This window comes from Neovison vison, chromosome 12 (genome assembly GCF_020171115.1).
Source record: "Neovison vison isolate M4711 chromosome 12, ASM_NN_V1, whole genome shotgun sequence".
NCBI lineage: Eukaryota > Metazoa > Chordata > Mammalia > Carnivora > Mustelidae > Neogale > Neogale vison.
In genome coordinates, this window is record NC_058102.1 from 11,287,206 (window position 1) to 11,313,773 (window position 26,568).

The 26,568-nt window shown below is 51.8% G+C and overlaps 1 protein-coding gene across 1 annotated transcript in view; it reads left to right on the forward strand.

Moving 5' to 3' along the window:
* Positions 1-26,568, forward strand: part of CACNG2 (calcium voltage-gated channel auxiliary subunit gamma 2) — a 109,622-nt gene that overhangs the window by 72,851 nt on the left and 10,203 nt on the right. Inside the window, exon 2 of the mRNA XM_044226765.1 lies at positions 22,370-22,453. Coding sequence (XP_044082700.1) covers positions 22,370-22,453 — 84 coding nt within the window. The remainder of the gene's footprint in view (positions 1-22,369; positions 22,454-26,568) is intronic.

Consider the following 26,568-nt stretch of genomic DNA (forward strand, 5'->3'; position numbering starts at 1 on the left):
CTGTGCCCCAGCCACTGCATGATCTTGGCCAATGAGTGATTAACCTTTCTGGGACTCCGTTTCCCCACCTGAATGGGAATAATAACACTGCTCCTCACCTCAAACTGGTCATGAGACTTTTAAAAGATCTTTTGTGGAAAGTGCCAGGCATGTAGTAGATCCTAAGGGTGAATTTCCGGCTCTTTCCTCTAAGCTTTCTCCCTATCTGCACGGCATTCTGTTGCTTCTCTCTTTCTTTCAAAATCGGAGGCTAGACCAGGAACAGCAACCACATCCACTCTCCGTGACAACTCTGGTTTAATGTCAGCCAGCACCAGGGGCAGGCAAGTCCCAGTGGCCATCGGGAAGGCAGCAAGGAGGAGGGAGACGCAGCCCAAATAGCTGCCACCTGTCTCCCCAGGAAGGGGAAAGCCGGTCACTGGCGAGAGGGCAGGGAGCAGACCTGGCAGCAAATCGGGGCAGCCTCTGCAGCCTGGGATGGAGCGGAGGAGCAGCTGCCTCCGAGGGGCCCCTGCAGGCACACTTGGCTGCTCTCCTCTGGGTTCTACCCAGGTTCCAGCCCAGCTGAAGACACAGCCATATGGCAGCGGGCTCTTCTTCGGGAAGAAAGGGGAGGTCGGCCCTTCCAAAACCCAAGGGAGCAAAGTCACAGAGGAGAGGCCGGCAGTGGCCTGGGCCCAGAGTCCTGGAGCCCATCCAAGGGCCGCCAGGTGTCACAAGCTCTCAGTTCAGGATTCACTCCACCTGTCCCTCCCCTCTGCCCTCCACCTCCACGGAGGATGGCTTCCGGCCACCAAAAACTCAGGGACAGTCTTGCAGCGCATGTGTAGCGGTCAGCTGCTGTGGCCAGAGACAGACCGCGAGGCTTTCGTGCTCACACTCCAAGCAAGCGGCTGAAACATCCAGGCTTCTAAATTTTAGACTGATGGCTAACAGAGCTACTAGACCCCAGAAGGCAGCAGGTGTTCAACATAAGTGATCTCAACTAATCTCCTTAGAAATCCTCAAAAGCAGGAGCTATAATCCCAACTAGAGGTGAACAAATAGGCTCAGAGAGGTTGAACAGAGGGGCGATGAAGGCACAGCTCAGTCCTTGGACCGTCCAATTCCCAAGCCCATATCCCTCCCTCCACAGCACACTTGCATTTAAGAGGGGAAAAGAAACTGGTGTTTTGTTGAACACCTACTCAGGACCAAGGGCTGGGATTTTATACCGATTTCTTCCTTTTATCTCCACAATAAGCCCATAAGGTCGATATGATTAGACATCTTTTCCAGGGGAGGAAACCAAGACTCAGTTAGCGGCTCAACATGAACTAGCTGGTGACAAAGCCAAGGTTCTCTCTCATGAGGTCTGTCTGCTTTCCAAAGCCCTTGCAGTGCCCCCCACTCAAGTCCCTCCTCGTGCAACTGCCCAGATTACAGCACTCTCAACACGACTAGGTTGGCGTAATAACTCTACCTACCATCAAGGAATTCACAATGAGTACCTATGTTGCTTCCAGCCCTATGCTAGGCTCTAATAATTTTTTTAAAAAACTGTTTCTGTTCCTAGTCCCCAGGGAATAACCATCCAGACAGACAGGTAAGACATGCAACACAAAGACAGACTAGTAAATACTCTGGTGCTCTGAAGGACTAGGCGATGGGGAATCTCCGGTCTCCCCACTTCCTTGTCCTCTGCGTAGCTAGTTCCTGGTCATCCTTCAGATCCCTATCTCAGTGCGGCTTCCTCAGGGAGAAAGTCACTGAAAGCCCACCTTGGTTCAGGTCCTCGGTACTCATCTCCAAGATTCTTAGAACTTTTTCTTCCCAGTACCCTCCACATGTGCCATAACTTGCCCTCCCACCAGCCTAGGTATGTCTTGAGTGCAAGGATGGCCCCTGATTCATTCACTCTCTCCTCAGTGCTTAGCATCCCCAAGGCCTGGCACGACACCTGAAAAGAGTATCGATATATAAAGAAGAGTAGAAAGTAAGTAAGTCCTGATGTAATAACTGAATAACGACTTAGGAAAGACTTCGCGAAGGACACGGGATTTTAGTTGTGCCTTGAAGAACATGGGAGACTCAAACCGGTCATGAGAGGGGACATGACAATCCAGGAGGCCAAACTAGCGGGACACATGGCGCTGTGCCAACGGGATATGCACATGGGGACCACGTGAATGGCAGTCCCTACCTCACACCATACATAAAAAAATCAATCTCTGATGGGTCACAGATCCAAATGAGAAAGAGAAGGCCTAATGCTTCACCCAGCCCTCTAGTAGTGACATTGTCACCTCTGGAGAATTACTCACCGGGAAGACAGGGTAGCATGAACTGGAGACAATAAAATCTAGTGAATCATAAGGCCCTACTTTCTGTGGCAGAGCTTCACCAGGATAAACTCAAGAGTAAAAGACAACTGTTTTAACATAAATCTCCAATGCAACTGCATGAAAAATACATCAGAAATTCAAGGATGGAATTCTAATATGGGGAAATTTCAATAAAAATTCAGTAGGAGAATAACCCAACAATAACTGCATTTAAAGAGTTCTTCGTATGTGTCAGCCTCTTCTCTGAGCACTTGACCAAATCAGCTCCTTCACCGCAAACTGGAAGGCACATACTTTTCTTATCTCTATATCAGATGTGAGGAAACCAGGGCCACAAGAACTTTTTTTTTTTTTAAAGATTTTATTTATCCATTAGACAGAGAGAGATCACAAGTAGGCAGAGAGGCAGGCAGAGAGAGAGAGAGAGGAGGAAGCAGGCTCTCCGCTGAGCAGAGAGCCCGATGTGGGACTCGATCCCAGGACCCTGAGATCATGACCTGAGCTGAAGGCAGAGGCTTAACCCACTGAGCCACCCAGGCGCCCCCACAAGAACTTAAATGATTCGAGGATATGGTCATTCAGGAGTAGCCCATTTGGAGTCTTTTTCTGAGCCCTGGGTTATGACAATGGGACATGAAAACTCTACCAGCCACCTAGGTAGTGGTGAAGAATAAATGGGGGCAGGAGGAGGGGCGAATATTTTCTTACTTTTAAATGCAGTGTGCCAGTAAAGTCTTTTTTAACTGATTTCTCGGCTGGCATTATTTCTTTAGAAAGTAGAAGGCTACATCAGAGCACACGCAAGATCTATTCACGTAATCCACAAGTATTTACTGAGCACCTGCTATGTGCCAGGCACTGTTTTAAACCCTGGAGCTTTTATAGAATGAACCAAGTAAAGCCCTACGCTCGTGGATCTTCCCATCTAACGAGGGAGACAGAGAGTCAACACCTAAGCAATAAAAAGGCGACCGGACATCAACTAGTGATTAAATAAGAAGCAAAAGAAATCCAGCTAAGGGAGTAGAGGATGACAGTCAGACAGTTTTTGTTCAGAGACCGGAATGAAGCAAGAGAGACAGCCATGTGGACGCATGGTAAAGACATTGCAGGCAGGGAGCCCCAGGTGCAAAGGCCCTGTGGAGGAAGCCTGCTTGGTACAGTTAAGGACAAACTGGCTGGAGTTTGGCTGGAACCAGGGGAATGGGACAGAGTGGCAGCAGAGGACGGCAGTCTGTCCCCACGAAGCCAGCTGGGCCCTGTGAGCATGGTACCGATGAGATGCATAAAATGTATACAGTGGGTGCCAATCTATGCAGTTTGCTCACCAGGACTTCTCAGCATGAGACTCCAGCCAATCACAGCCAACCTTGGGCAAACACTTTCCCTCCTGGACAGTCAGACGGGGGTTTATGTGCTGTCGTTGGCACAGGGCTATGAGCACGCTGTTCCCTTCATTCATTCCCCAGACCTTCGCTGAGTGCTTGGTGTAAGCCAACGCCCTTGTTGGACAGCAGGGAGACCTCGGGAATGCTCCGACGACAGGCATCCTCTAGCAAGGGAGACAGAAAGCAAACCGAGTCACAGTGCCTGGTGACAAAGGTCCTTGCTGCCCGTCTGACACTGCTCAAGGGGTGAGGGGAGGCCCGAGAGAAGCTGGAGAAGGAGAAACAGGTTCTGCCTCCGGGATCCAAAACCTCCCCCGCCCTTTCCTGTGCAGTAGGTCCAGGCCTTATGTCCATGTTCCCAATTTCACAGCACAGCTGGTGAGGGACAAATGGATCTCCGAAAACCACAGAAAAGCCCCAAATTTCACTGAGTCAGTAGTTGTACCTTCTTCCCTCCGCCCGCACTCAGGAGAGCCCAGCAAAACTGACTGCGATGCGCCCGTCCCCACTACCTGCTGCTCCCGCCCTCCGTGCTCTCTGGCAAGGGTCACACGGTGCACAGGCAAGTTTGGAGACACAGAAGGTGGGCGGGCTACCTTTTGCCCTTAGATGTGATGGTAAACACAACAGATTTTGAAAAGGCTGCACTCCCGCGGAGGGGCTTGGCAAGGACACTGGCCAACCAGGGGCTTTTACAGAATGGGCTAGCACAGGGTGCAGTGAGGGGCTGCACGAAACAGAAGAGGGGCTGGCAGCTCTCTGGGAACATGAGGGAAAAGCAAACCTGAAGGAAGCCTTCCTAGAGGAAATTGTGTGTCAACTGAGACCGGAAGCTTGAACTGGAGGCAAGGAGGGAATGGGTGCAGAGGAGGGAGAGGTGAGGGAGTCCAGGCGGAAGGCTAACGAGAAAGTCTGAGATAGGAGTGTGCCCGATGTGTGGTGGGGAATGGAGTGGGCATGAGCGAGGCAGAGAAGTCAGCTGGGGTGTGGAGCTGCCCTAATAATGCAAGGAAAGTCACTGGTGGGCTGGACTAAGGCGTGGGTGATTCTGGGACCTGTTAAAGAATTAGAGGATTAGAGGTTAGACCAGAGTGGAGATGGAGAGGTCAAAATCAAGGATGACTCCCAGATTTGCAGCTTGGGAAACCAGCTGGATGAAGAAAGAGCCTCTGGGAAGGGGGTCTATGGGGAAAGGAGTGAGTTAAGGCTAAGGCTCATGTAACTGTGGGTATTTCTGGGGGGACACCAGTGCATCGTGAAATCAGGGCTAAGAGACAGGTCTGGGAGGGAGACAGAGTCTCGGGTCATCACTGCGCAGAGGGAAACTGAAGCCACAAGATGAGGGGCTCCAAGGAACTTTTATAGAGGGAGCCATGAACGGGCCAAGGGGAGAGTCCCAAGGACACCAAAATTTAAAAGATAATCAGAGGAAGGGGAGTTTGTGAAAGACTATGGAAATTAGCAGGAAAAAACACAGCAACAGGGCTATCTCAGGCGCCCTGGGAAAAGGGCACATCGGGAGGCCAGAGTGCTAGGCTGGGTCAAATGATGCCAACAGGACTCAGCAGAGGCACAAAAATGTGTAAAAAGCCTTCCACGCTAGCACGCAAAGGATTAAAAGGTGTTGGAAGTGTCTGTCCCTTACTTTTTCACGACCCTCTGCTCTCCATGAAAGCATAGCTAGAAATTCCAAGATTCATTCAGTGCAGTGTTGCCCAAAAGATGATGCAAGGAACCCAGCACCGCGAGACAGAAGCCGCACATGCGCACACGCAGTATGTAGCGAATGCAGGCTTAGAAGGGCCACGCACTATATTCTCCCATCAGGGCTTGACGATGCAATTTGCAGAGCCAAGGCTCTGAAAAGCCCAATGGTAAAAACACCTGTTTAACCTCATTTCATCCAACATTTCCCAAACCTATTTGACAACAGAACCCCAGTATGGTGTATCCCCCCCGAGCGTCTCTCGGGTGGGCATTGGCAAAACGCACTTTGGAAACTTCAGTGTTAATGGAAAAAGGCACATGTAACTGATGAAATTTCTGCAGCTGGTAAACCACTGGTGAAAAGCAGCCTGTCCCAAGTTTGTGACAGAAAGAGTCCTTGGGCTGGGTTCCCCCACCCCATTCATGCATTGATTTAGAATGCATAGATGTCTACTTGGTAGCGTCATAGCTAGAGGGTGGCAGATGTAGCACATTTGGGGGACAAGAAGGGTGTTCTTTGGATGTGCGTGCTCCTGTAGAGAATACGACCAGTCAAATAACCAGGCAGATGCCAAACCATGTAGCAGTATAAGGAAGAAACACTGCCATGGGGTGGCCTTCTCTCCTCCAAGAAGTTATGAGATCTGGGGAACTAAAAACAGTAAGGGAAACATGGTGATGAAGGCCAGGAAGAACCCCAATAAGGACTAGACTCCAAGTGGTTGCACCTGCTACCATTTACTAAGCACCTTCTATATGCCAGGAACTCTACACAATAATGACGTAACAACGGCTAACATTTACTCAATTCCTTCTTTGCACCAGATACTTTCCTAAGTCTGTCAGTTTACTTCTCCTTCCAACAACCCAGGAAATATTTATTAGCTTATGGACCAGACAGATCAAAGGAGATGGTCAGAGGCGACACTCCTCACCCACCCAAGGCCATGACCAGCAGGGTCAGAGCAGAGATTTGAACCTAGACAGTCCACTCCAGATATTTCACTCTCGCAATTCTGCATTCTAGACCCTTTAAAAACATTCCACTGATGCTTGAACTTGGATCGCTGGAGTGTGGATCTAAAGTGCCCACCGCAATACTCTGGAAACACCCACATTGTTTATGTTCTTTAATCTTCACGACATTTTGACGTACGTGTGATAAACTCCATTTACAGAGGAGGCTCGGACTATTAGCCCAGCTCCTAGCGGCTCCTGAATTGATGGGGGGGCGGGGGGACCAGGGTCTGACTCCAAAGCTCAGACTACTAGGACTCTAACATCTTGCTGTCCAGACTGCTGTCATTTTTACAGGCTGGAACTGAGGTGATAGCATAGGGAGGTCTGGCAGCCGGACCAGCCAGAATACGGACACTAAATCTGATGGGAGGACAGCATCCTGGAAACACCCATGCATCAGGCTCCAACCCTTGATTTGCTGGGGGCTGGGAGCGGGGTTGTCCAGGAGGTCCTGGAAGAGGGGTCAGCATGGCCACGGGGCAGAGGGAGAAGGGGAATTTGGGGGTGCTTGGACAGCAGTCATTTTCCTGACCGATATCTGACATCCAGCGTAGGGTTATCAGTACACACGTGAAGACTGTGAGCCCTGCCTGGGACCAAAAACCTGATTGGTTACCAGTTTCCTGCAGCCTTGACCTTCAATGTCCCTGGACTCAAGGCCGTGTGGGCTCCAAGTCAGTTCCCCCGTGCAAGTTTGGCCTCCTCTGAGGAGTCCTCCCCTGAGCCAGGGTCGTGGCCTTGAGCCTGAGGTAGGTCAAGTTCATCTACCCCTTTCTCGGATCACAAGCCATAGCCCCAATCCCACAAATGCAGATTCCCCGGCCCAGAAGAGGCGGGACCTTGCAGCCCCTCTCCCAGAGAAGCCAAAAGCAGGGACTCTGCGCCGGGACCTGCAGACCACAGGCCTCAAGGGAGGGGCCAGCCGGTGCAGCCCACACAGCCCACGCAGCCCACACAACCCCTTGCCTGTGCCACACACACCAGGCCCCGAAGGAGCTCCTAACCAAAAGGCCTGCAAAGCCCTCTGTGCATTGTGGATCTAATTAAGTTCTGACATCATCTCAAATTGAATCCTTTTATTAAACATTTATCTTCAGATTCTGGAGTGTCACAACACCACATTGTTTTAAGTGACAGAAATGCAAACAGCGTGCGCCTCCCCCACAGCAACTGAAGTCCTACTCTTAGCAGTCAACCAGCAACCTGCTCTCCCTCCGCCTTGGCGGTTGGCAGGGGGGGAGGAGGAGTGGCTTGGTGGTCCCCCTGCCCCTAGCTTGCCCCGGGCTCTTGGACACACCTGCCTTCCTCCTGATCTCCCGAGGCCTCACTGAGCTGTCGGGATCAGCTGCAACTCCTCTCGGTAATTTTCCTCACCCTCCCCAGAATCTTTTCCTCCCGGGGATTGCGGTGGAGAGGCTGGAGGCGGCCCTCACTGCCTTGGCTGCCCCCGCTCTGTGCACAGGCTGGCTCTAGGGGCCTGGGGCTCACGGGGTCTACTCCTTGTCCTCCCCCCATCCCCACTCCCGCCCCCAGATTCTGAAGGCTTCGGAGCAGATTCCAGTGTTTTCATCCTTCCCTGCTTCCCTAGCCGAGTGCCATCCTAGCACGGAGAAGGCTGCCGATGCGTTTAATTGATGAACGGCTCAATAAAGACCAAGTCTCATCTTTAGCTTTGTAGTTTTGAGAGCTCTCTTCGCACTTCTCCCAAAGGCGATCAAGTTCTAGGGAACTGAGTCCTGCCGGGTAGACTCCTGGGAGACCCACCTTCCCTCTTCTACAAATGTCCCCCATGGGCAGAATTCTCTCTCTTATAGGGAGCAGACAGTTCTGAGGAATCAGAAGCTCCCACCTGGGTGACCTTACCAAACTAAGGCTCGAGTTCTGACCGTTCTCATTCCAGACATGACAAGACCCACCACTCCTCTGACAACAGTAGTAATAGATCACGTGTTCTTACAGCTCACAACGTACACTGTCCTAAGAGCTTTACCTGTGCAATAAATGCATTTAGCCCACACAAGAAATTCTGGAATAGGTAATGTCTATTATCCCATTTTATGGAAAGGAAACTGAGGCCCAAGGTGGTTAAGCAACTTGCCCAAGGCTATACACCCAGCCATTCTGACAGCATCAGTCCTGAGTTTCTATGAAACTAGGTAATACTCATGCACTAGCTCACACTTACCAAGCTGTGCAAGCCTCCAGGTCCTCACCTGTAGCATGGGCTCGTGAATAGAACCTACCCGACCAGCTGATAAAACTGAATCAGGTGAGACATGCAGTATTGGCACTCGGCGAATAGCAGAAAGTCTCCTATACCCACCGGGAGAATGGAAAGTGTGCAGTTCAATCCCTGTCCTTGATGCGTGCAGAACGCTATTAGGAAAATGACACACAAACTTGTGAAATCCGAAATAACAAGACAGGCCAGCTGTACAGGAGCTGTCAGGAGGCAGCCTGTGGCCGACAGCCACATGAGTGGTCTTGGAGGTAAAAGCAGAGTTGGAAGGAAAGAGGCAGCTCTGAGATGTGCCATCAGGAAAGGCTCCTTAAATCCTAGCTTCCAGGGAGTAGAAGACCCCCACTCAGAATCATCTATTCCACCTCCCAGCTATTAAAGAAATGCCCTCTTCAGCATCCCTAAAAGGCAGCTGCTACCTTTGGCTTGAGTGCCTCCAGTGACAGGCAGCTCACTACCTTGGGAGGCAGTTCTGAAAACCACCACACTCGACCAGGTACTGACCTGACATCTCCTGCCCTACACAAGACCAGGCAAGGTTGAGGTGCAAAACTAAAGGAGGTGCTCACTGCACCCCCTCAGCCCCAAAAGTGAGTGCCTCTTAGATTTGAACCTTACCTGTGCATGCCCACCCATGGCTCCTGGCCGTCCCTCTGCAATAAAGCAGGTATTGCTTTAGGTGAAGAAGAGGAAAGAGCTTGATTCTGCTGGGAGAGAAGCTGTAAGCAAAGGTGAGCAAAGGGACAAGGGCCAATGAGTTCCCAAAACGGGAGTAGCTAGGAGAGGAGTATGTGAGCAGAGAAGGTGAAAAGCTTTGGGTCCCACTGAACATAGCTGGGAATGTCTGGTTCTCCAGATGTCTGCCCTTTGTGCCACAGGCGTCCGGAGTCTTGCAGATTTCCAAGTAAGGGAGTGTGTTTGGCTCGGAAACAAGAGCATGCGTGGATGGGTATCCCCAGTCTTACGGCTCTTCATCACATAAAACGTTTACATCCTCGTGGGTCAATGGTTTAGATGCTGTTTGACCACTCTGGCCTGGATCTCTGTCACGGAATTGAATGTGCCTGAGCAGTGAAAACGACCCGAAGGGGGCTTGGGGGAAACTGTTGTCAGAAATTTAAGGTGGATTATACAAAGCAGGAGAGGACTCTGACATTTTTCACTCCATGGAGGAATCTGGACAACATATTGGAGACCTTCAGGAAAGCTACCTAAATGTCTGAGGGACATGTCCGGGCAGCCGGGCCCCAGGGTCTTGGTGTATGGGGGAGCAGAAGAGACGCTCTCCCTGCAGGGATCTGTACTTCTCCAGCATTTATTACACGTCAGGCATGGCATCCAGCACTTTCCGGCATGATCTCGTTTGTGTTCACAATAACCTTAGCCCGTGTGTCAGAGGAGGCAGAGGCGTGGCTGGTTTGCCCAAGGTCGCACAACTAGTGAGCTCCAGCACAACGCTGTGTCCAGGGAGTGGGAGCGTCTGTGAGGGGAGAGGTGCGTGTCGAGCCGTTTCATTCACTGCAGGATGCCCTGCAGCTCAGCCTGCATTTCGGCACCGGGTTTACAATTTACCAAGTGGGTTCATTAGTTCTCACTTCGTTTATTCCCTTACACCATCAGGGAAGCAGGACGGGGCCATGTCCCCATTTGACAGATAAACACAGATCTCAGCTGACTTCATCCCTCTCCCCAGCCCCACCGTCCCCACCCTGCCTGGGCCACCTCCCTTTCTCCCCTGCACACCTGCCACAGTGACCCAGGCAAGAGGCCCTGGTGACTCCGACAGGGCTGGTGGTTTCCAGTCTCACCCCTCCTGCCTGGTCCCCACTTGGCCACCAGCACCAACATCCTAATGCACAAGTCTAGTCACATGAACTCCCGGCTTCAGACCCTTCCATGGCACCCCATGGCTCCAAAACTCATACTTTGAATGGCTTATTAGGCCTGGAGTAATGTGACTGCAGCCACTATCTCTCCCAACTGGTTACACACACATACACACACACATGATTATATCCAGCGCAACCATCTGTCCTTCAGAAAGACGAAGGCTCTTGGCCTCAGGATCCCATCCTCTGTCTCTATTTAACCCTTCCTCTTCTCCCTAGCATCTGTCTGCTCTGCCTTTTATCTGCCAATTTCTACTTATCCTTCATGGCTCATCTGAGATGGGGCTTCTTCCAGGAAGCCCTCCTGACAACCCATCACCACCCAGACTGAGCCACGCACCCTTCTGCCCACCCTCCAGCGTCCCACGCTCTGCTATAGCAATATCACGCAGGAATCACCTAGAAACCCACTGCCTGGAGTCTGATCTCAGCTCCTTCGCTCACACTGGCAGTGAAGCTTCAGATGCATTCCTCCAACTCCATGCCTCCATTCCCATAAGCTTTAAATTGGAAACAAAAGGGTTTCTTGAGGACTAAATGTAAAGTGCTAACTTTAACAAGTCATGCAAGTTAATTATTTGTCCCGGTGCCTCCTGGACTCAGATGTTGGGAATAGGGAATCCCGCTGTACCAATCTCCTCTCTATCGTGTGCCCAGTTCAACTACCATACCTGGCAGGCACTCAGTGAAAGTTCGAGAACTGGTTGACATACGGACTGAGTCAAAACATGTACAGCTTGCCCAAGCTCACGTGACTAACAAATGACAAGAAAGAGAGCCAACTCCAGTGCCCTCACATGACTAACAAATGACAGAAAGGGAGCCAACCGCCTTGCCCTAAGTGGCAAGGCCACCTTTCCACCACACCACAAGGCCTCTCAAGACGAATGCAGAGCTACTGACACATGACAATATTTATTCATTACTCACCTGCCTCTGGGGCTCTGGGGTTGACAGAATCATCTGAACAACCCTGTTTCATAGGACCCATGCATACTGGGTTCCCATACGGCCTGGACATGCCTCCACCAGGGAGCTCTCCTAACATCTTGGTGGTGTAATCACCACTCTCTCTGGCTAGACTGCGAGCTTCCTGAGAGCAGGGACTGTCGTGTGATCCATCTGTGTCCCCCAGCATGGAGCCCAGCGAAGGCACTCGCACCTACCACTTACCTAGCATCTACTAGGTACGAGGCACTGCGCTAAGCCCTCTCAATACTGTGCTTTGGGCAATTCTCACAACACTACCAGGCAGATCCCACAGCCTCCTCATTTCACAGATAAGACTGAGGTTCAAAGAGGTCCAGTGGCATAACTGGGATACAAACCCAGCCCGTCTCCAGACTCTGAGGCTAACCGCTGACCTTCATCGCTGCCTCCCTAATAGTAGGAAATGAACTAATGGAACTGTATTTTGGGAAAATTCCTTCATGGCCTATGACAACACCCAAGCCTACAGGTCTATTACTTCAAAGAGTATGGCTTAGGTTGTTTCCTTACGTGTGAGCAGAGTCCTTAAGCTCATCTAGAACAGGCTCCATCACATTGTGCAGCATTTCCGAGGTCTTCCTGTCTCCAAGGCCTGCTCCAGTGTCAACGCTGTGGGAAGGAGAGATGGGGTTGGGGGGGAGACAAAGTTGGGATGAGGGCGCTTAAGTTTAGGACCCAGATCCTCCCCCATCCTGTCTTAGTGAAGTCAGGCCCGTATCAGTCCACAGGGTAGCCCTGACGACCACCACCTCCAGCATCATCCGCCAACCCAGTCTCTAAGCCGACCTGCTGGTCTTCACCAGACTCTGTTACATTCTTCCTGCCAAAGGGCAACACACCCCCCACTACCCCCTCCCTTTGTCCAAGGCCTGCTTACAGCCATGCCATGCCTTCCCTCACCCACCACCACAGCTGGCACTGTCGCGAGCGAAGGTCATACCAACCAAGGACGCAGGGAGGAGCACTGAGACACCTCTTCACTCATTCATCCGTTCAGTTACTCTATAGATACGTAGTGAGCACTTGCTGGATGCGAGCACTGAGGTTGTTCAACGAGCTGCCTTCTAAAACTGTGTCTCGTATCAAAGCCATAGAAAAGACGATTTTAACATGTATCATTATGTTCATTAGGAGTAGGCTTGGCTCCCAGGGCTTCTTTGATAAACTAAAATTATAAAGAGTTGTTTACTTCTCCTTCATCACTCAGCTCTGGAGGTAAGATGCCCGGGGCTGGTGCGGCTCCATGGCGGCGTGACCCAGGCGCCTCGTGCTTCTTCCACCGTGTGCAGCTCTCCATGCCCTAGGTGGTCTCACGGTGCAAGGCGGCTACCAGCCCACAAGCCCACCAAGAACGTTTCCCACCAAAGAGCCCTTCCCACACGCAGCTTCCCTTTTCCCGGAAGCCGCACCCACCACTTCCGCTTACACCCCATTGGTTAGAACTCCGTCACGTGGCCACCTGCTTCCGCGTGAACCGTGCAAGTTCCAGGAAGCCGTCTGCCGGGGTAAAACGTGGCCAGACTTACAGTTGGCACCGGTGGTCGGTGCCGGGCGTAGAAAATAACTATAAAATGAACCCCCTCCCACCCTGCCCGCATTCTCTGCTCTAGGTCAGGAGCTAAAGCATTCCGGGCACTGAGGCCATCCTGGGCCCTCCCTGTGGCCGCCCCCACACCCTCCACCTCGGGTCCACACTCTCTTGAATTGCGTATGTCGTTGCCTGCCTGGGTTTCACTAAACGCATATTTCTCAACAATCTATACAGCCTGGTTCGACGAGTTTTTACCTTCTTGAAAATAGAATCCTACTTTATATACCCTTCTGCAGCTTGATTTTCCATTCAGGGTGATGCGGGTGGGATTCGCCAGTGTTGACATGGAGAGCCGTGAGCCACTCATTTTCACTGCTGTATAATATCCCGTCTGATCAATATACTCCAAGGTGTAATCATTCTTTCGACGGTAGAAATGTAGGTTGCTGCCGGCGTTTCGCTGTTACAGCGTTTCGCTGAGTGGCCGTGAGCCACTCATTCTCACTGCTGTGTAATATCCCGTCTGATCAATACCAGGGTGTTATCCTTCTTCTGACGGTAGAAATGTGGGTTGCTGCCGGCGTTTCGCTATTACCGCTGGGCTGTTGGGAAGATTCTCACACACCCCTCCCCAGAGCCTACATGCAAGGGTTTCTCCAAGGCAAATTTCTAAGAGAAATCGCTGGGTCGTGGGATACACACAAATTTCCGTATGGCTTTTAATAAGACAGGTGCAAAAGCTGCGGGTGCCCCAGGGGTTCTAGTAGTTGGGATAGTGTTCCTCCCATTTAGGAGGATGGAAATGTGGAGTACATTCCCTGCCCACAGGCATGTGTGTTCACACGTACACACACATACACACAGATTTATCTGTCCATTTGTTCAATAAACATTTGTCATGCAGCCCTTATCATTAATTTTAAGACACTCCATCAATGTAATAATGATTCTTCAGGAGAAAAGAAACACACTGCTGTAAATGAACCCCTGAACTATAAGGCACATTCCAATTTCAGAAACACTGGAATGTGCATGTGAGCATCTGAGAACCAAGGGAAATAGGGTATATTCAAGGAGCTCTCAAAACTTTGCCCCTAGGATCTTACAGACTTGCGCCTACTTATTCCCAAGGATACCAGAACACTGACTCTGATCAAAACAGATTCAAAGTGCTTGAAAGTCTCGCTACCAATCCCAAGTGTGGTCCACAGGGGATGCCGCAGCATCAGTACCACCTGGACGCTGTGGGCAATGGAGTCTCCGGCCCCACCCCAGACCACTGAGTTAGCATCTGGCTTAACACGAACCCCAGATGATTCCCATACCCATTAAAATCTGAGAAACAGGGATGTCCAGGTGGCTCAGCAGGTGAAAGCCTCTGTCTTTGGCTCAGGTCATGATCCTGGAGTCCTGGGATGCAGCCCCGCATTAGGCTCCCTGCTCAGCAGGGAGCCTGCTTCCCCTGCTCTCTCTGACTGCCCCTCTGCCTACTTGTGATCACTGTGTGTCAAATAAATAAATAAAATCTTTTTTAAAAAATCTGAGAAACAAGCAAAGACCCATCAGAAAGGGAAGGAGTCAAGGGCAATCAAGAAAGGCTTCCTGAAGGAGACGTCATTTGAAAAAGTAAAAAAACATTCAGTGAGTGCCTGCTCTGGGTTGGGAACCACACTAGGGAACTTCACTTATAGTATTTCATTGCATTCTTAGAATCACCCCATGCGGCGGGGGTGAATATCTGTATTTTGCAGCTAAGGAAACAGGCACAGAGAAGTCACGTAATTAGCTGCTAATGGTAGCAGAACCGGGCTTAGAAGGCAGATCTTTCAGTCTGGAATCCAGCCGCTTCTCCTGCGTCAGATGGAAAGAACTTACAAAGTAGCTGTGGGAAAGCATCAGTACAGGACACACCTGGAGGTTGTAGGAAAAACTACTCTCGCTGGGCTCAGCACCTCTGGGAGATGAGCACTTAGACCAAACAGAAAGGGCAGAGTCGGGGAAGGACAGCGGGCAGCCAGACACTTTACCCCACACACTCACCCTCCCCGGTGACTACACGGGAGCTAGCACATAGTAGGCATAACAAACAATCCAATGAACACATGGACGCATGAGCAAACTCACGGACAACCACACAGGCGGCTTCAAACCCTCCAGCACCAGCTGTCACCGGCGCTGTGCCAGGGGGCTGGGGTTCCAGCCGGGGAGGAGCCCGGCACTGCCCACCCACCCTGAGGTCTCCCAAATCCCCGCCGGCAGGGAGGGCCCTGCCAGCAAAGCAAAAAGCCAGGAGCAGCAAAGGTTTAAAACAGAGAAAGCAGCTCCCACCAAACCCTTCATTTGCTTCACTTAAAAAATTACTTAGCCAGCCAGCCTCCTGCCGCTGCCTCACCCCCTCCCTCTGTGCACCCGCCCAGCTCTGCTCAGCTCCCTCAGCTTCTCATGAATATGTGGGAAATAAAACAGCGTCTGTTCAGCCCCTAATGACCAGGTTTATGAAGAGCTTATTGTATCTCAAAGAAATGAGACAGCAGTTGGTGTTGTGAGATATTAATGCGTTTTTTACAAAGCTGATGAAACCTCCTTTAAACTACTTAATACCTGCAAGCTGAAATTTCCAGTCTGAGGGCAAATTCCTGGAGGCAGAGCTGCAGCAGCCCGAGGCACAGCCCTTGGCTTTTCTGTCTCGACTTGGCCTTCAGTCCTTTGGCTTTGGGGTCGGCGGAGCACTGCTGTCCTTTGGGGTGGAGTGCAGTAGAGATTTCATGATCCCCTTGGTGGAATAATGCTTTACAGTTCAAGGGTGGGAGAGTCCCCCCTACAGCCTCATCCTTAATAGCTCAAAGCCAATGTCTTTCTGGGGAATGGGGGGTGAGACGCCCCCTCTTCCATTCAGCCTGGCCCCCAAGCCCCTGGGGACCTGGCCAGCCATCTCCCTCCCTCACCCTTGCCCAGGGAGCCTCTACACAGGACCCATCTTCTTGGAACTCTCCAGTCCCACTTGGAATTTGTGGATCTGCACCAGCCAGCCCCTCTCGCAGGTGGCCCTTCTTGCAGTGGTGTGCTCACAAATATTTAACAACTGGCTCTCTGAGCAGGGAAAGGGGACATCGATTTACAGTACATGCCAGTTCTCGCAGTGCACATCCTCCCACTGTGGCTGGTTTCCAGCTGCTCCTGTGAGTTACGAAGAGGCGCTAACAAGCAGATCCCGGGAGCTGGAGCAAGCCTGCTGGCTTCCTTGTATCCCAACTCTGCTCTGGGGGCCCTTCCCTGAGCCCCTGAGATAGTCTGTTCCCTCTCGTGTGCCCAGCACTTCCCTGCCTTTCCTTTTGCTGATCCCATTCCTAGAAATCTCTTCTCACCACCCACTACCTCCTCATCATGCCCTGAGACACACACGCGCACACACATACACACACACGCACGTATGCACTCACATGCACACGCGCGCACAAGCACTCACACACCTGGACGTGCACCCCTCCTGCGTGCTCCCAGACATGCTCTGCTTCGCCACAGCACGTGTCATCCATCTCCCACCACACACTGCTAGGCCCTTGGGGACAGAAGGTATATTTTTTCCTCTGTGTCCTTAGCAGGTTGCACAGAACATGGCATACAGTTGGTGCCACACAAATGTTAGCTGAACAACTCGGCTCCCATAAGGCCTTGTGGATTCTCTAAGATAGTGTGATTACATTCTAGTAAATTCTGTGTTGTCTTCTCCCCCTCCCCCAGACTGTGAGCCCCCGAAGGACAGGGATCAGGTTAGATTTCCCTCCACCCACCCCAGTGCCAGGCACTTGGGCAACCCTTAGTCCCTACCTGGGGGAAGGAAGCCTGCCTAAGGATGAAGCCAATGGAGAGGAAAACCAGAGATGGAGAGAAATAACAGATTTTTTTTAAAGATTTTTATTTATTTATTTGACAGACAGAGATCACAAGTAGGCAGAGAGGCAGGCAGAGAGAGAGGAAGGGAAGCAGGCTTCCTGCTGAGCAGAAAGCCCGATGCGGGGCTTGATCTCAGGACCCTGGGATCATGACCTGAGCTGAAGGCAGAGGCTTTAACCCACTGAGCCACCCAGGTGCCCCGAGAGATACCAGATTTTTGAGCACCTAGATCCATCTGTACCTGAAGCCATATGAGCCGCTGGGCTTGATGACCACCAACCATGTAGAAACACAACAGATCTCTAGGCTAGCATCAGGAAAGCAAGATTACACACTCTTCACCGACTAATGGGGTGTCCCACAGATGTTCTACCAAATTTAAACTCCAGGAAAAGTGATTAAATGCTGCTGGAACCACCTCCCCTTCATGAACCTCGGCACCACTTTAATTGGACCATGAGCCCATGGCCACAGAGATCCAAGGGCTCCTGGAGACCCCTTATGTCTCCAGCCCATCCTTCCCACCACACTACCACCATCAGCCGCAGGGACTATGGGACCAATCCCATCATGACCCCGGTTTACCTCCGTTATTCCTCCCTACCAGTCATCTGTCCTTCGGGGCTCTGCTCACCTCCCCGTCTGACCCAATCTCCAACTCCCCCAACCTTCCAAACCCTGGCCCTGGGCTCCCCGGCATTTTGTCTGGATGTCAGCAAACTCCCCATGTTCCTAACCTCTTTTCTTTTCTTTTTTTAAGATTTTATTTATTTCTTTGAGAGAGAGAATGAGAAGAGAGAACACGAGAGGAAGGAGGGTCAGAGAGAGAAGCAGGCTCCCCACTGAGCAGGGAGCCCGATGCAGGACTCGTTTCTGGGACTCCAGCATCATGACCTAAGCAGAACATAGTCGCCCAATCACCTGAGTCACCCAGGTGCCCTCTCCTCTTTTCTGCTCACTCTGACAGAAAGCCAGCTGTCCCTTGAGGGGTGGCTCCCGGCTGGGGCAGACAGAGCAGGGAGGGGCGGCATTGCGACCCCATCTCCTCTGAGCCCCAGGCCCTGCAGCTCTCCAAGCTGTAGGCCCAGCCCAGCCACACCTGCCTCTGCGGAGGTGAGTCAGGGCCCCAGGAGCACAGAACCTTCCTGCAGCCAGAGCAGCCGGGCCAGGCTGGGCGCACACCAGCACCCATGAGAGAACTACCTTTGTGGTCCCCGCTCTTCTCCTCCCCGTCCCCACTCTGCCACCCCCAGGAGAATCCCTCCCCACCTCCAGGGTTGCCCAGGATGGAGGGCTACCTTCTGGGAGAAGCGTACGGCATGGGACAGGATAGAAGAGAATTCTGTACTCACTGACATGAAGCAAGTCTTACTCTAACAGAGAAGTGCTGGAAGGGAAGCTTCTGGCATGGTTCCCTGTGTCAAATCATGATCCGGACAAGACCATCATTCAGCTTGAAGGAGCCTCACACCAATAGTTTCTAAAAACCAACTAATGATTTGGGGGCTATCAGAATAATGTGATGAATCCTTCGCATATCAACTTTAACAGGGTAAGCAGGTTCCTAATACGTACTTGACTGCATATAGAAAGTAAAGGTGAATGTTAAGTTTTCTCTTCTGTGTTAACGGGGATGAACTTCCCAGTTGCTAGATCCTTTGACTGTCATCCCTACCTCCTGAGCCAACCCAGTTAGTTCATGGACTTATCCTTGACCCTGACATGACCAATCACCACACCCCTCTACAGTCTCAGTCCTCAGCATCCACTTTCCGACTCCCACGCCCCAGCCTTCCAACTCATTCCCATGAGCCTCCCGCTTCCACAGTTCCTTGACCTCCCACCCAGGCTTCTAATGCATTGACCCCAGCACTCTCCCCTGTCCCCTTCCCCACCTTAGAGCCTGGCCCATCTTCATAACCGCTACCTCCCCCCACCCCTGCTCTCGTGCTCATCCCACAGACCCCCACGCTGGTTAAAGGCCACCCTCCAGCCAGACTCAGCCACACCCTAAATGTAGCCTGAAAAAACCACAGAATCTGAAAGGGACCTTCAAGGCCAGACACACATGCTTCATGCCTTGGGCGTGGTCCATTCTCTCTCCCCGTCTCATGGGGAAAAAACGCACTCCTTTCCTCCATTCTCAAATCTCCAACCCTGACTTCCCTTCCTTGTGCTCCAGTAATGATCCTGCTTCCCATCTCATGGATGGGAAATGGAAAATGGAAACAACCAGAAGAGAAGTGTCAGGGTTCTCACGTCTACTCATCCCAGCAGATGCTCCCACAGGTGGCGCCTTCCCTTCTGCTACAGCAGACACACCACCATCTACCCCATATGATGCCATCCTTGCCCCTGTGTCCTGGACCTCATCCCCTCTCTCATTGCTCCTGCATCACTCCCTCCTCTCTCAGGCCATCACATCTTGCCTCTCTACTAGAACATTCCCACCAGCATCACCCACCTTAACATTTCCCCCCAACACAGAAAGGACAGCAGAACAGCCCCACTAGCACAGTGCAAGGGGGGCAGAGGAAGGTTGAGGAAAGGAGATGATGAAGGATGTGGTGGAAGCTCAGGCAGCCGGACCAGCATGTGCAAAGGTCCTGTGGCAGGTGGGAGCATCCATGCAGGCCCACCGAGATGGCATGTGTGCCGACAGGGAGGTAGGTGGGAAATAAGGCCAGAGAGAGGTCAGGGTCAGGTCTCTTAAAGACACAGAGCTTTCCCTGGAGCCCTAGGAAATTGCTGAGTGTTTCAAGCTAGAAATGGCTTGATCAGATTTGCATTTTCAAAGGATCACTATGATTACTCTGTAAGGATGGATAGGAGTGGGTGTAAAATGACCAGTGGGGAGGCCATAGCCGTCATGTAGGGAAGCCAGGACGGTGGCCCGGCCGTGGGTGTTGCTGCCAAGGGAGAGAAACTGAACTGACTGTTTTGAGAGCTACTGAGCGCTAATGCAGACAAGCCGTCCTGAGGGATGGAGCCTGTAGTGAGGAGGAAGAGATGTCGGTGGTGACAACTGGGCTCAGGCTGGCACAGGCAGCAAAGGAGAGGCATTCCCTGAGCTGGTTGGTGCCTCCAGAAGGCCAGGCTTGAGGGAGAAAGATCCCGAGTTCAGATCTAGACGTGCTGAATATACAGTACCTGTAACACATCTACCAGGACGCATCAGAGAGGCAGGTGGATACCAAGGCTGCTGGTGACTTTGCACAGCCTCCCCATAGCGTGTCTTGGGTCCTTCCTCTGTCTTGGGCCCCCCACTGAAAGCCCAGTGTCTAAGAATGATGGGGCATCGTTCACACAAATAAGCAGGCAGGGTGCAGGGGAGTGGGTATGGGTGTGGGAGAGAGAAGTGGAGAGGAGTGGAGGGACTATTCACGAGCCCCCCCATCCCTGACTAGTGAGGAGCCTCGGGGCACCTGAGCACCGCAATCTCGAAAGATGCCCGGCACTGGGTGGGCACTGATGAAATATTTGTCAGATTGAATTGCGAGAAAATAAAAGTGCTTCGCAAATACACCGATTTGTAATTTGAACAATAGGGAGGATATTTGATCCTCTTAGCAGCGGATACAAAGACTTCTCAGGAGAGAAGGGTGTGTGGTGGGTACCTAGGGAAGAAGTCCTAGAGGGAGCCCCGACCTCTTGTGAATTCCTGAGGATTCCCCCAGAACTCTTGGACAGGAGGCAAGCCCCAGGGGAGCGTTTCAAGTGAACCCCTAGGCTCCTGAGACCCACGAAGCTTCAGAAAGTCCCCATGAGCTCTGAGGACTGGTTTTCTCTTGCAGAAGTCAGGAAAGGAGGTGAATTTGGTGCAGAGACAGTGAATGGGGAGTCAACCAACTTCTCTGTAACATGTAATAGCTAGAAATGTCTCAAACGCCTATCTTTATGAGTACACCTGTATCCTATATAAGCAGGTGCATATATATAAGAATGCCTTAAAATTCCTAAATAAGATCTTTAGGACACAAGGAAACCTACTTTACAGGATCTGAAGGCTTAGGACTCTACGGGAAATTAAATTGCTAACACATACCGAGGACTGTATTAATTAGGTTATATTAGCTCCTGTCACAGAACAATCCCAAATGTCAGTGGCTAAATATAGTCGGTGTCCAAGTGTCCCTCACAAGGATGCCCCCAAGCACTTTTCCCGACGTGCCAGCCACTGCACTGAGCGCTTTCCCGACGTTCACTCTTTAATCCCCATGACAGGCGAAGGGAGAACTCTGATCTCCACCTTTCAGATGAGGGAACAGGGGTATCTGTGATGCCGAGCTAGACCCAGGCAGCCCAGCTGCGGTTGCTGCCACAGGTCGGTTATTTGCAAGAAAGTTCGCCGACATGGGCTGTAGCTGGGCTGGTACCGGGGTACAACGGTGTGTGAAACAGATGGAAGTTTCTGCTGTCCCTAAACGGACCCTCTCGTTCGCAAGCTCTATTCCACGCATCTGTCCTTAAGAAGATGGCATTGCATTCAATGGTTGGCTCGCTGACTTTTGGTCGCTGGTGGGAGGCAGTGGGGGGGGGTGGGTAGCTGTGACCTTGTGTTTTTACCTGGCCGCTGTTCACCTTCTCAGCCGGCACCCCAGGAAAGATTTAGAGTCCACAGGCCTTCCTCTGAGCATCATTTGAGCCCTGCTTCCATCATTTCCTGGCCACAAGCACTTACTCCCACCAAGGAGCCTCCATGAGCCTCAGTTTCTTCATCTGTACAATGCAGGAGAGAATACCCCACTCACAGGCCTGCAGCAGATCCCAGCTGAGTTATATAGTTCAAGGGCCTGGCTGAGGTCCCAGCCCCCAGGGCGGCTCCACCTCCTCCCTGCCCCCACCCCTGGAGCATTTCAGCGCACCTGGGGGCTGGGCACAGAGCATCCCAGTCACTGCTGATGGGAAGGCGCTTCTGCAAACTCACTGAAGGGCCGTGGGAACGTTTGCCATCCTCCATGTGGGGTCTGCCTTCTTTGCAGAGCGATCTGCTGTCTGGCATGCAAAATGCAAGGTGACTCCCAGCCGAGCAGGGGCACAGAGGTGGGTGGACTGACCCGTTCATCAGCCTCCTCGGCGGCAGTCCCCAGCCCCGAGCCAAACCTCTGCTGCCCGTCAAGCTTCCGCTAATCTTCAGAAGCCTCAGTGCAGCGATGGAAGGCTGGGTTTTGAAGTCTTAGGCCTTAGATCCTCTCCACAGCACCGCGGGTGTGTGTGTTTTGATTCACCAGGCAGATGTCCAAACAGACAAAGCGATACCTTCCTTCAGGGGCCTGGGAGAGGGCTGAGCCAGCTTCAGAAGAGCGAGAAGTCAGCACGAGGCCAGTGGGCGCTGAGCCCCTGGAAACTCTGATGTTTCAAGTGTCCTCTCTCCTCTTGTTTTCCAGGGAACTTCAAAGGTCTCTGCAAGCAAATCGATCACTTCCCAGAGGATGCAGATTACGAAGCTGACACAGCAGAATATTTCCTTCGTGAGTGCACGCAATTTTTTCTCCCTTCTGGGGGTGGGTCCTGTCCATCCCAACTTCCAGGAGCACTGAAGGCCAGGATTATCTAGAGATCCCTGTCTCAGCAGAAGGCAGGAAAAAGCTGAGCCTCCCTCCTTTCCTCCTGTCCAGAGACCAAAACTTCATGTATGCTGTTTCCTCTGCCTACAACACTAGTCCCACCCCCTTTGTCTGAAAAACAACTACCCACCCTCCAGGTCACAGGCTGAAACACCACCTCCTACAGGAAGCCCTCCGTGCCCTTGAATGGGTTCCCAGAGCACAGCACCTTTGTCATGCTGTGGGGTCCTTGTCTATTTGTGTAAACATCTCCCTGGCAGTCCTGCTGATTCTGTGAGGCCATGCGCCCCCCCTCCTTATCTTGGGCCCCACACATAATGAGCGCTCAGTAAATATTTCTTGAATAACTGAAGGAAGAAACTCGTCTTCCAGTGTCTGATTGGAACTTCTGAGACAATAAGTGAGATTTATTTTTTCCCCCAACAACCAAGTCAAAATCCTGAAGTAATAGCTGTGACCTTAAATCTACCTGAGGCATATTGAGTCCCAAAGAGAATTTCTCAAGAATCAGCAAAAACTAACACGGTAAAATGCTCCCTGAGAAAGGGATTTCCAGGAGAGGGGCTGATGGTCCTTGACGCCTGGGACAGCAAAGCCACCTGAGCAGAAGTGGTTGAAAGCTCGGCTCCGGGCTCTCAGGAGGCTCTTCTAGAAGAGGTTTGCTCTCTTCCCAGGAGCGTGCCCACCTTCGGCCCCCAGTGCCCTTCCCAGCAGCTCAGAGCCCACTACTGCCTCCCTCCCATCCCCCACAGCAGAATGGCTAGCATCACTCTCCAATCACTTTTATGGAAAGTGTAGGAGGCATTTCATTACATGGATCACCCTGTCTCTTTCAATAACTACTCCTCACATCAAAGCCAACTCCCGGGTCAGCCTGGAATCAACCTGGTTTCATTGAAAAGCGCCCGGAACATGAAGTCAGCCGGGCAGCAAGGAGGAGAAAGGAAGGGAACACGATGTAATTTATAGATTTCTTTTTAAAGGGAGAAAAATATCTTACAATGCTCATCATTTCCTTTTATGAGTTCCCAAGAGACACTGCTCTTAAATGGAATTCCTAAAAGACCGTTTGATCATCCTTCCCCCTTACTGTGCTGGGGTTCTTGAAGGAGCCGGGGGCGGGGGAGGGGGGCGGCAGGGGACGGTGACATAAAGACAGCCTGAGACTGACTCTGGGCCAGAGCCCGTGCTCAGGGCTGGGGACATCGAGGGGAAAGAATGGCGCACCGTCCAGGGCCCCAGGCAGGGAAACAGCTGGCCTTGGGAGACAGGCCATGGCACAGATGTAGCCAGCTGATGCAGGTTCAAGTGGGGGGCCAGAGCTGAGTCTCACGCCGGAAGCCCTCATGGTTGACCACTGTGAGGATGTAATACTGAATCAGCTAGACACAAAGGGCTGGGGGTGGGAACTTTGTCTCTTCCGTGGCTGCCTCGAAGAGCTTCTAGAATAGAACAGGTACTCCATAAATGTTGTCTGTTAACTAACCGGCATATATAGGATTCCTCAGTGACTATTTCTACCTATTCTATACCTCCATCTCTTTATTATTATTTTTTTTAAAGATTTCATTTATTTATTTGACAGAGATCACAAGTAGGCAGAGAAGCAGACAGAGAGAGAGGAGGAAGCAGGCTCCCTGCCGAGCTGAGAGCCCGATGCAGGGCTAGATCCCAGGACCCTGGGATCACGACCTGAGCCCAAGGCAAAGTCCTTAACCCACTGAGCCACCCAGGCGCCCCCATCTCTTTATTATTAAAGAGAGAAGAGCTCAGAGTGTTTGGTTCACTTGACATCCCTGGACAAAAGACTGGAACTGGTGGTGTTAACAAGGCAGGATTCCAAGGCTCTGACTTAAGCCTACTTAATCCAACAATATTTTTTGAGTATTTGTAAGAAGAGTTGGCAAAGTTTTTCTATAAAGGGCCAGACAGTAAATATATTAGGCTTTGTGGGACGTACGTTTAAGCCTCTGTCCCAACTACTCAAGGCTGCCCTTGAGTATAGACAGATGCTCCAAGGAAACCTAACTGTATTTACAAAAACAGACAGCAGGCTGCATTTAGCATGGTTTGCTGACCCTGATCTATAATATGCTAATCTCAGGCCAAGCAACAAACGTCATTTTTGAAAGTTGCAAGACGTGAGTTCCTATCATTCTCTAGCAGATTCTAATCCTAACTAGAGACTCTCATTTTTACTAAGCTCTAACCTGGTTGCCTAGAGAAGCTAGAAGGCTCCGCAGCCCCACTGAAGTGGCAGGAGCTAAGGCCCAGGGAGGTATATGGAATTTCTCCCAGAGGTGGGAGTGCTTCTCCCTTAGGGAGGTGGGCGGGGCTGTGCCTGGAGGTGGGCGGGGCTGACGCCGGTGGGCGGGGCCTGAGCCCACTGCCACTTCGGGTCTGTTACACCCATGCTCATTGCCAGCCTGCCACGTGGGAGGGCAGAAGAGGGGCTCACTGCCTAGAAACTGGCCCAGGAAGGTAGCATGTATGCCATGACAGACAGGGTTAGAGGGAAGTATGTGGTGCTGAGGGAACCTGGCTCCTAACCCAAGCCAGAGATCATTCCAGAAGGCATGAGACTTGGCCTCTAGCAGCATTGGCTCATTTACTAATGAGACATTCACTAAGCACTCACTCCATCCAGGGCACTGTTGTCTTGGTACAGGGGATTTAAGGATGAAACAAAACAAAGTTGGCACCTCTGTGAGCCTGAATGTTCCAGGGGGAGGAAGCAAGCAGTGAGCAGAGGCACAAACAACCAACCCCCTGAGACAGTTTCAGAGCTGGGAGGGGGCCGGTGGAGGGCAGCGGGGTGGGAGGGGGGTGTTCCTTAGATGTAGGACAGCTTCTCTAAATGAAGAAAAGGAAGGAGCTAAGAGAATTGGCCGGTGGGGGGGGGGGGAGCACACTCCTGAGTAGAGACTGGCAAGAGCAAAGGCCTTATGAAGGCAGGGCGGAGGAGGGGTGTGTGGGGGTTGGGAGGGCGGCTGGCCTGGCTGAGCACCGTGCAAGAATGGAGGGCATCCCACAGCATGAGGTCAGACAGGTAGAAGAAGAGCCCAGTCACGTCGGGAAAAATCGGATCTCATTCTAAGTGTGATGGGAACCATGAGGAGGGGACACTGATCTGGGAAAGTTAATTCTGGCTGCTGGCTGGGGAGCCAAGGAGGCCAGCAGGGGGCTCTTGCAAACATCCTGGACATCCTGATGAGAAGCTATGGCTGTTGGACCAGACTTTTAGCTGTGGGGATGGTGAAAAGTGAGGGGCTGCTTGGAAGACAAAGCTGAGAGGAGTGGGGTGGCCATGCCACGTGGGGTGGGCCCCGGACAGGACCCTACTGGGTTTCCAAAGGACAGCAGAGGACCATGAGGAGGGATAGGGTAGGGGCAGATGACCTAAGAGGGTGGAAAGGGGCTCAACAAAGAGAGACCCTCTGGCTTTGACCGTTCACACCCAGCCTGCTTCAGACTCAGAGGGCCAGTGGGGCACGCAGTGGGGACTCCGGAAAGACGGCTGGAGCTCCCGCTCCTACGGAGGTCAGGGACACAGTCTTCCGGACCCTGCTCAACCAAAGGGCAGGATCTGTTCAGAGTCTGACACAGGGCCAGCCCCCTTCTAGAATGGACAGAGGCCTGACTATGTGGGATTGTGGCCTTGCCTGGCAGAGCCAGTTCCCAAAAAACCCTCTGAGTGTCTTCTGCTCAGCTCTCTGGGGTTGGTACTCCAGATGCCAGAAAAGATCTGAGCCACCCGGCGGCCGTGGGTCCTTTTTGGCTGCAGACAAAATAAAGACCTGGCCCTCGTGGCACTTGCAATCGATGATAAATGAAAGGAGCAAGTTAATTATATAGTCTGTTAAACCATGAGGAGTGATATGGAGAAAATCCAGCAAGAAAGGGGGTTAAGAAATTCTGGGGTAGGGGTGGGGGCTAATAAAATCCTTCTTGTGAAGTTTGAGTAAAGATCTGAAGGAGGTGAGAGGGAGCCATGTAGAAAGCCAAGGGAAGAATGTTCC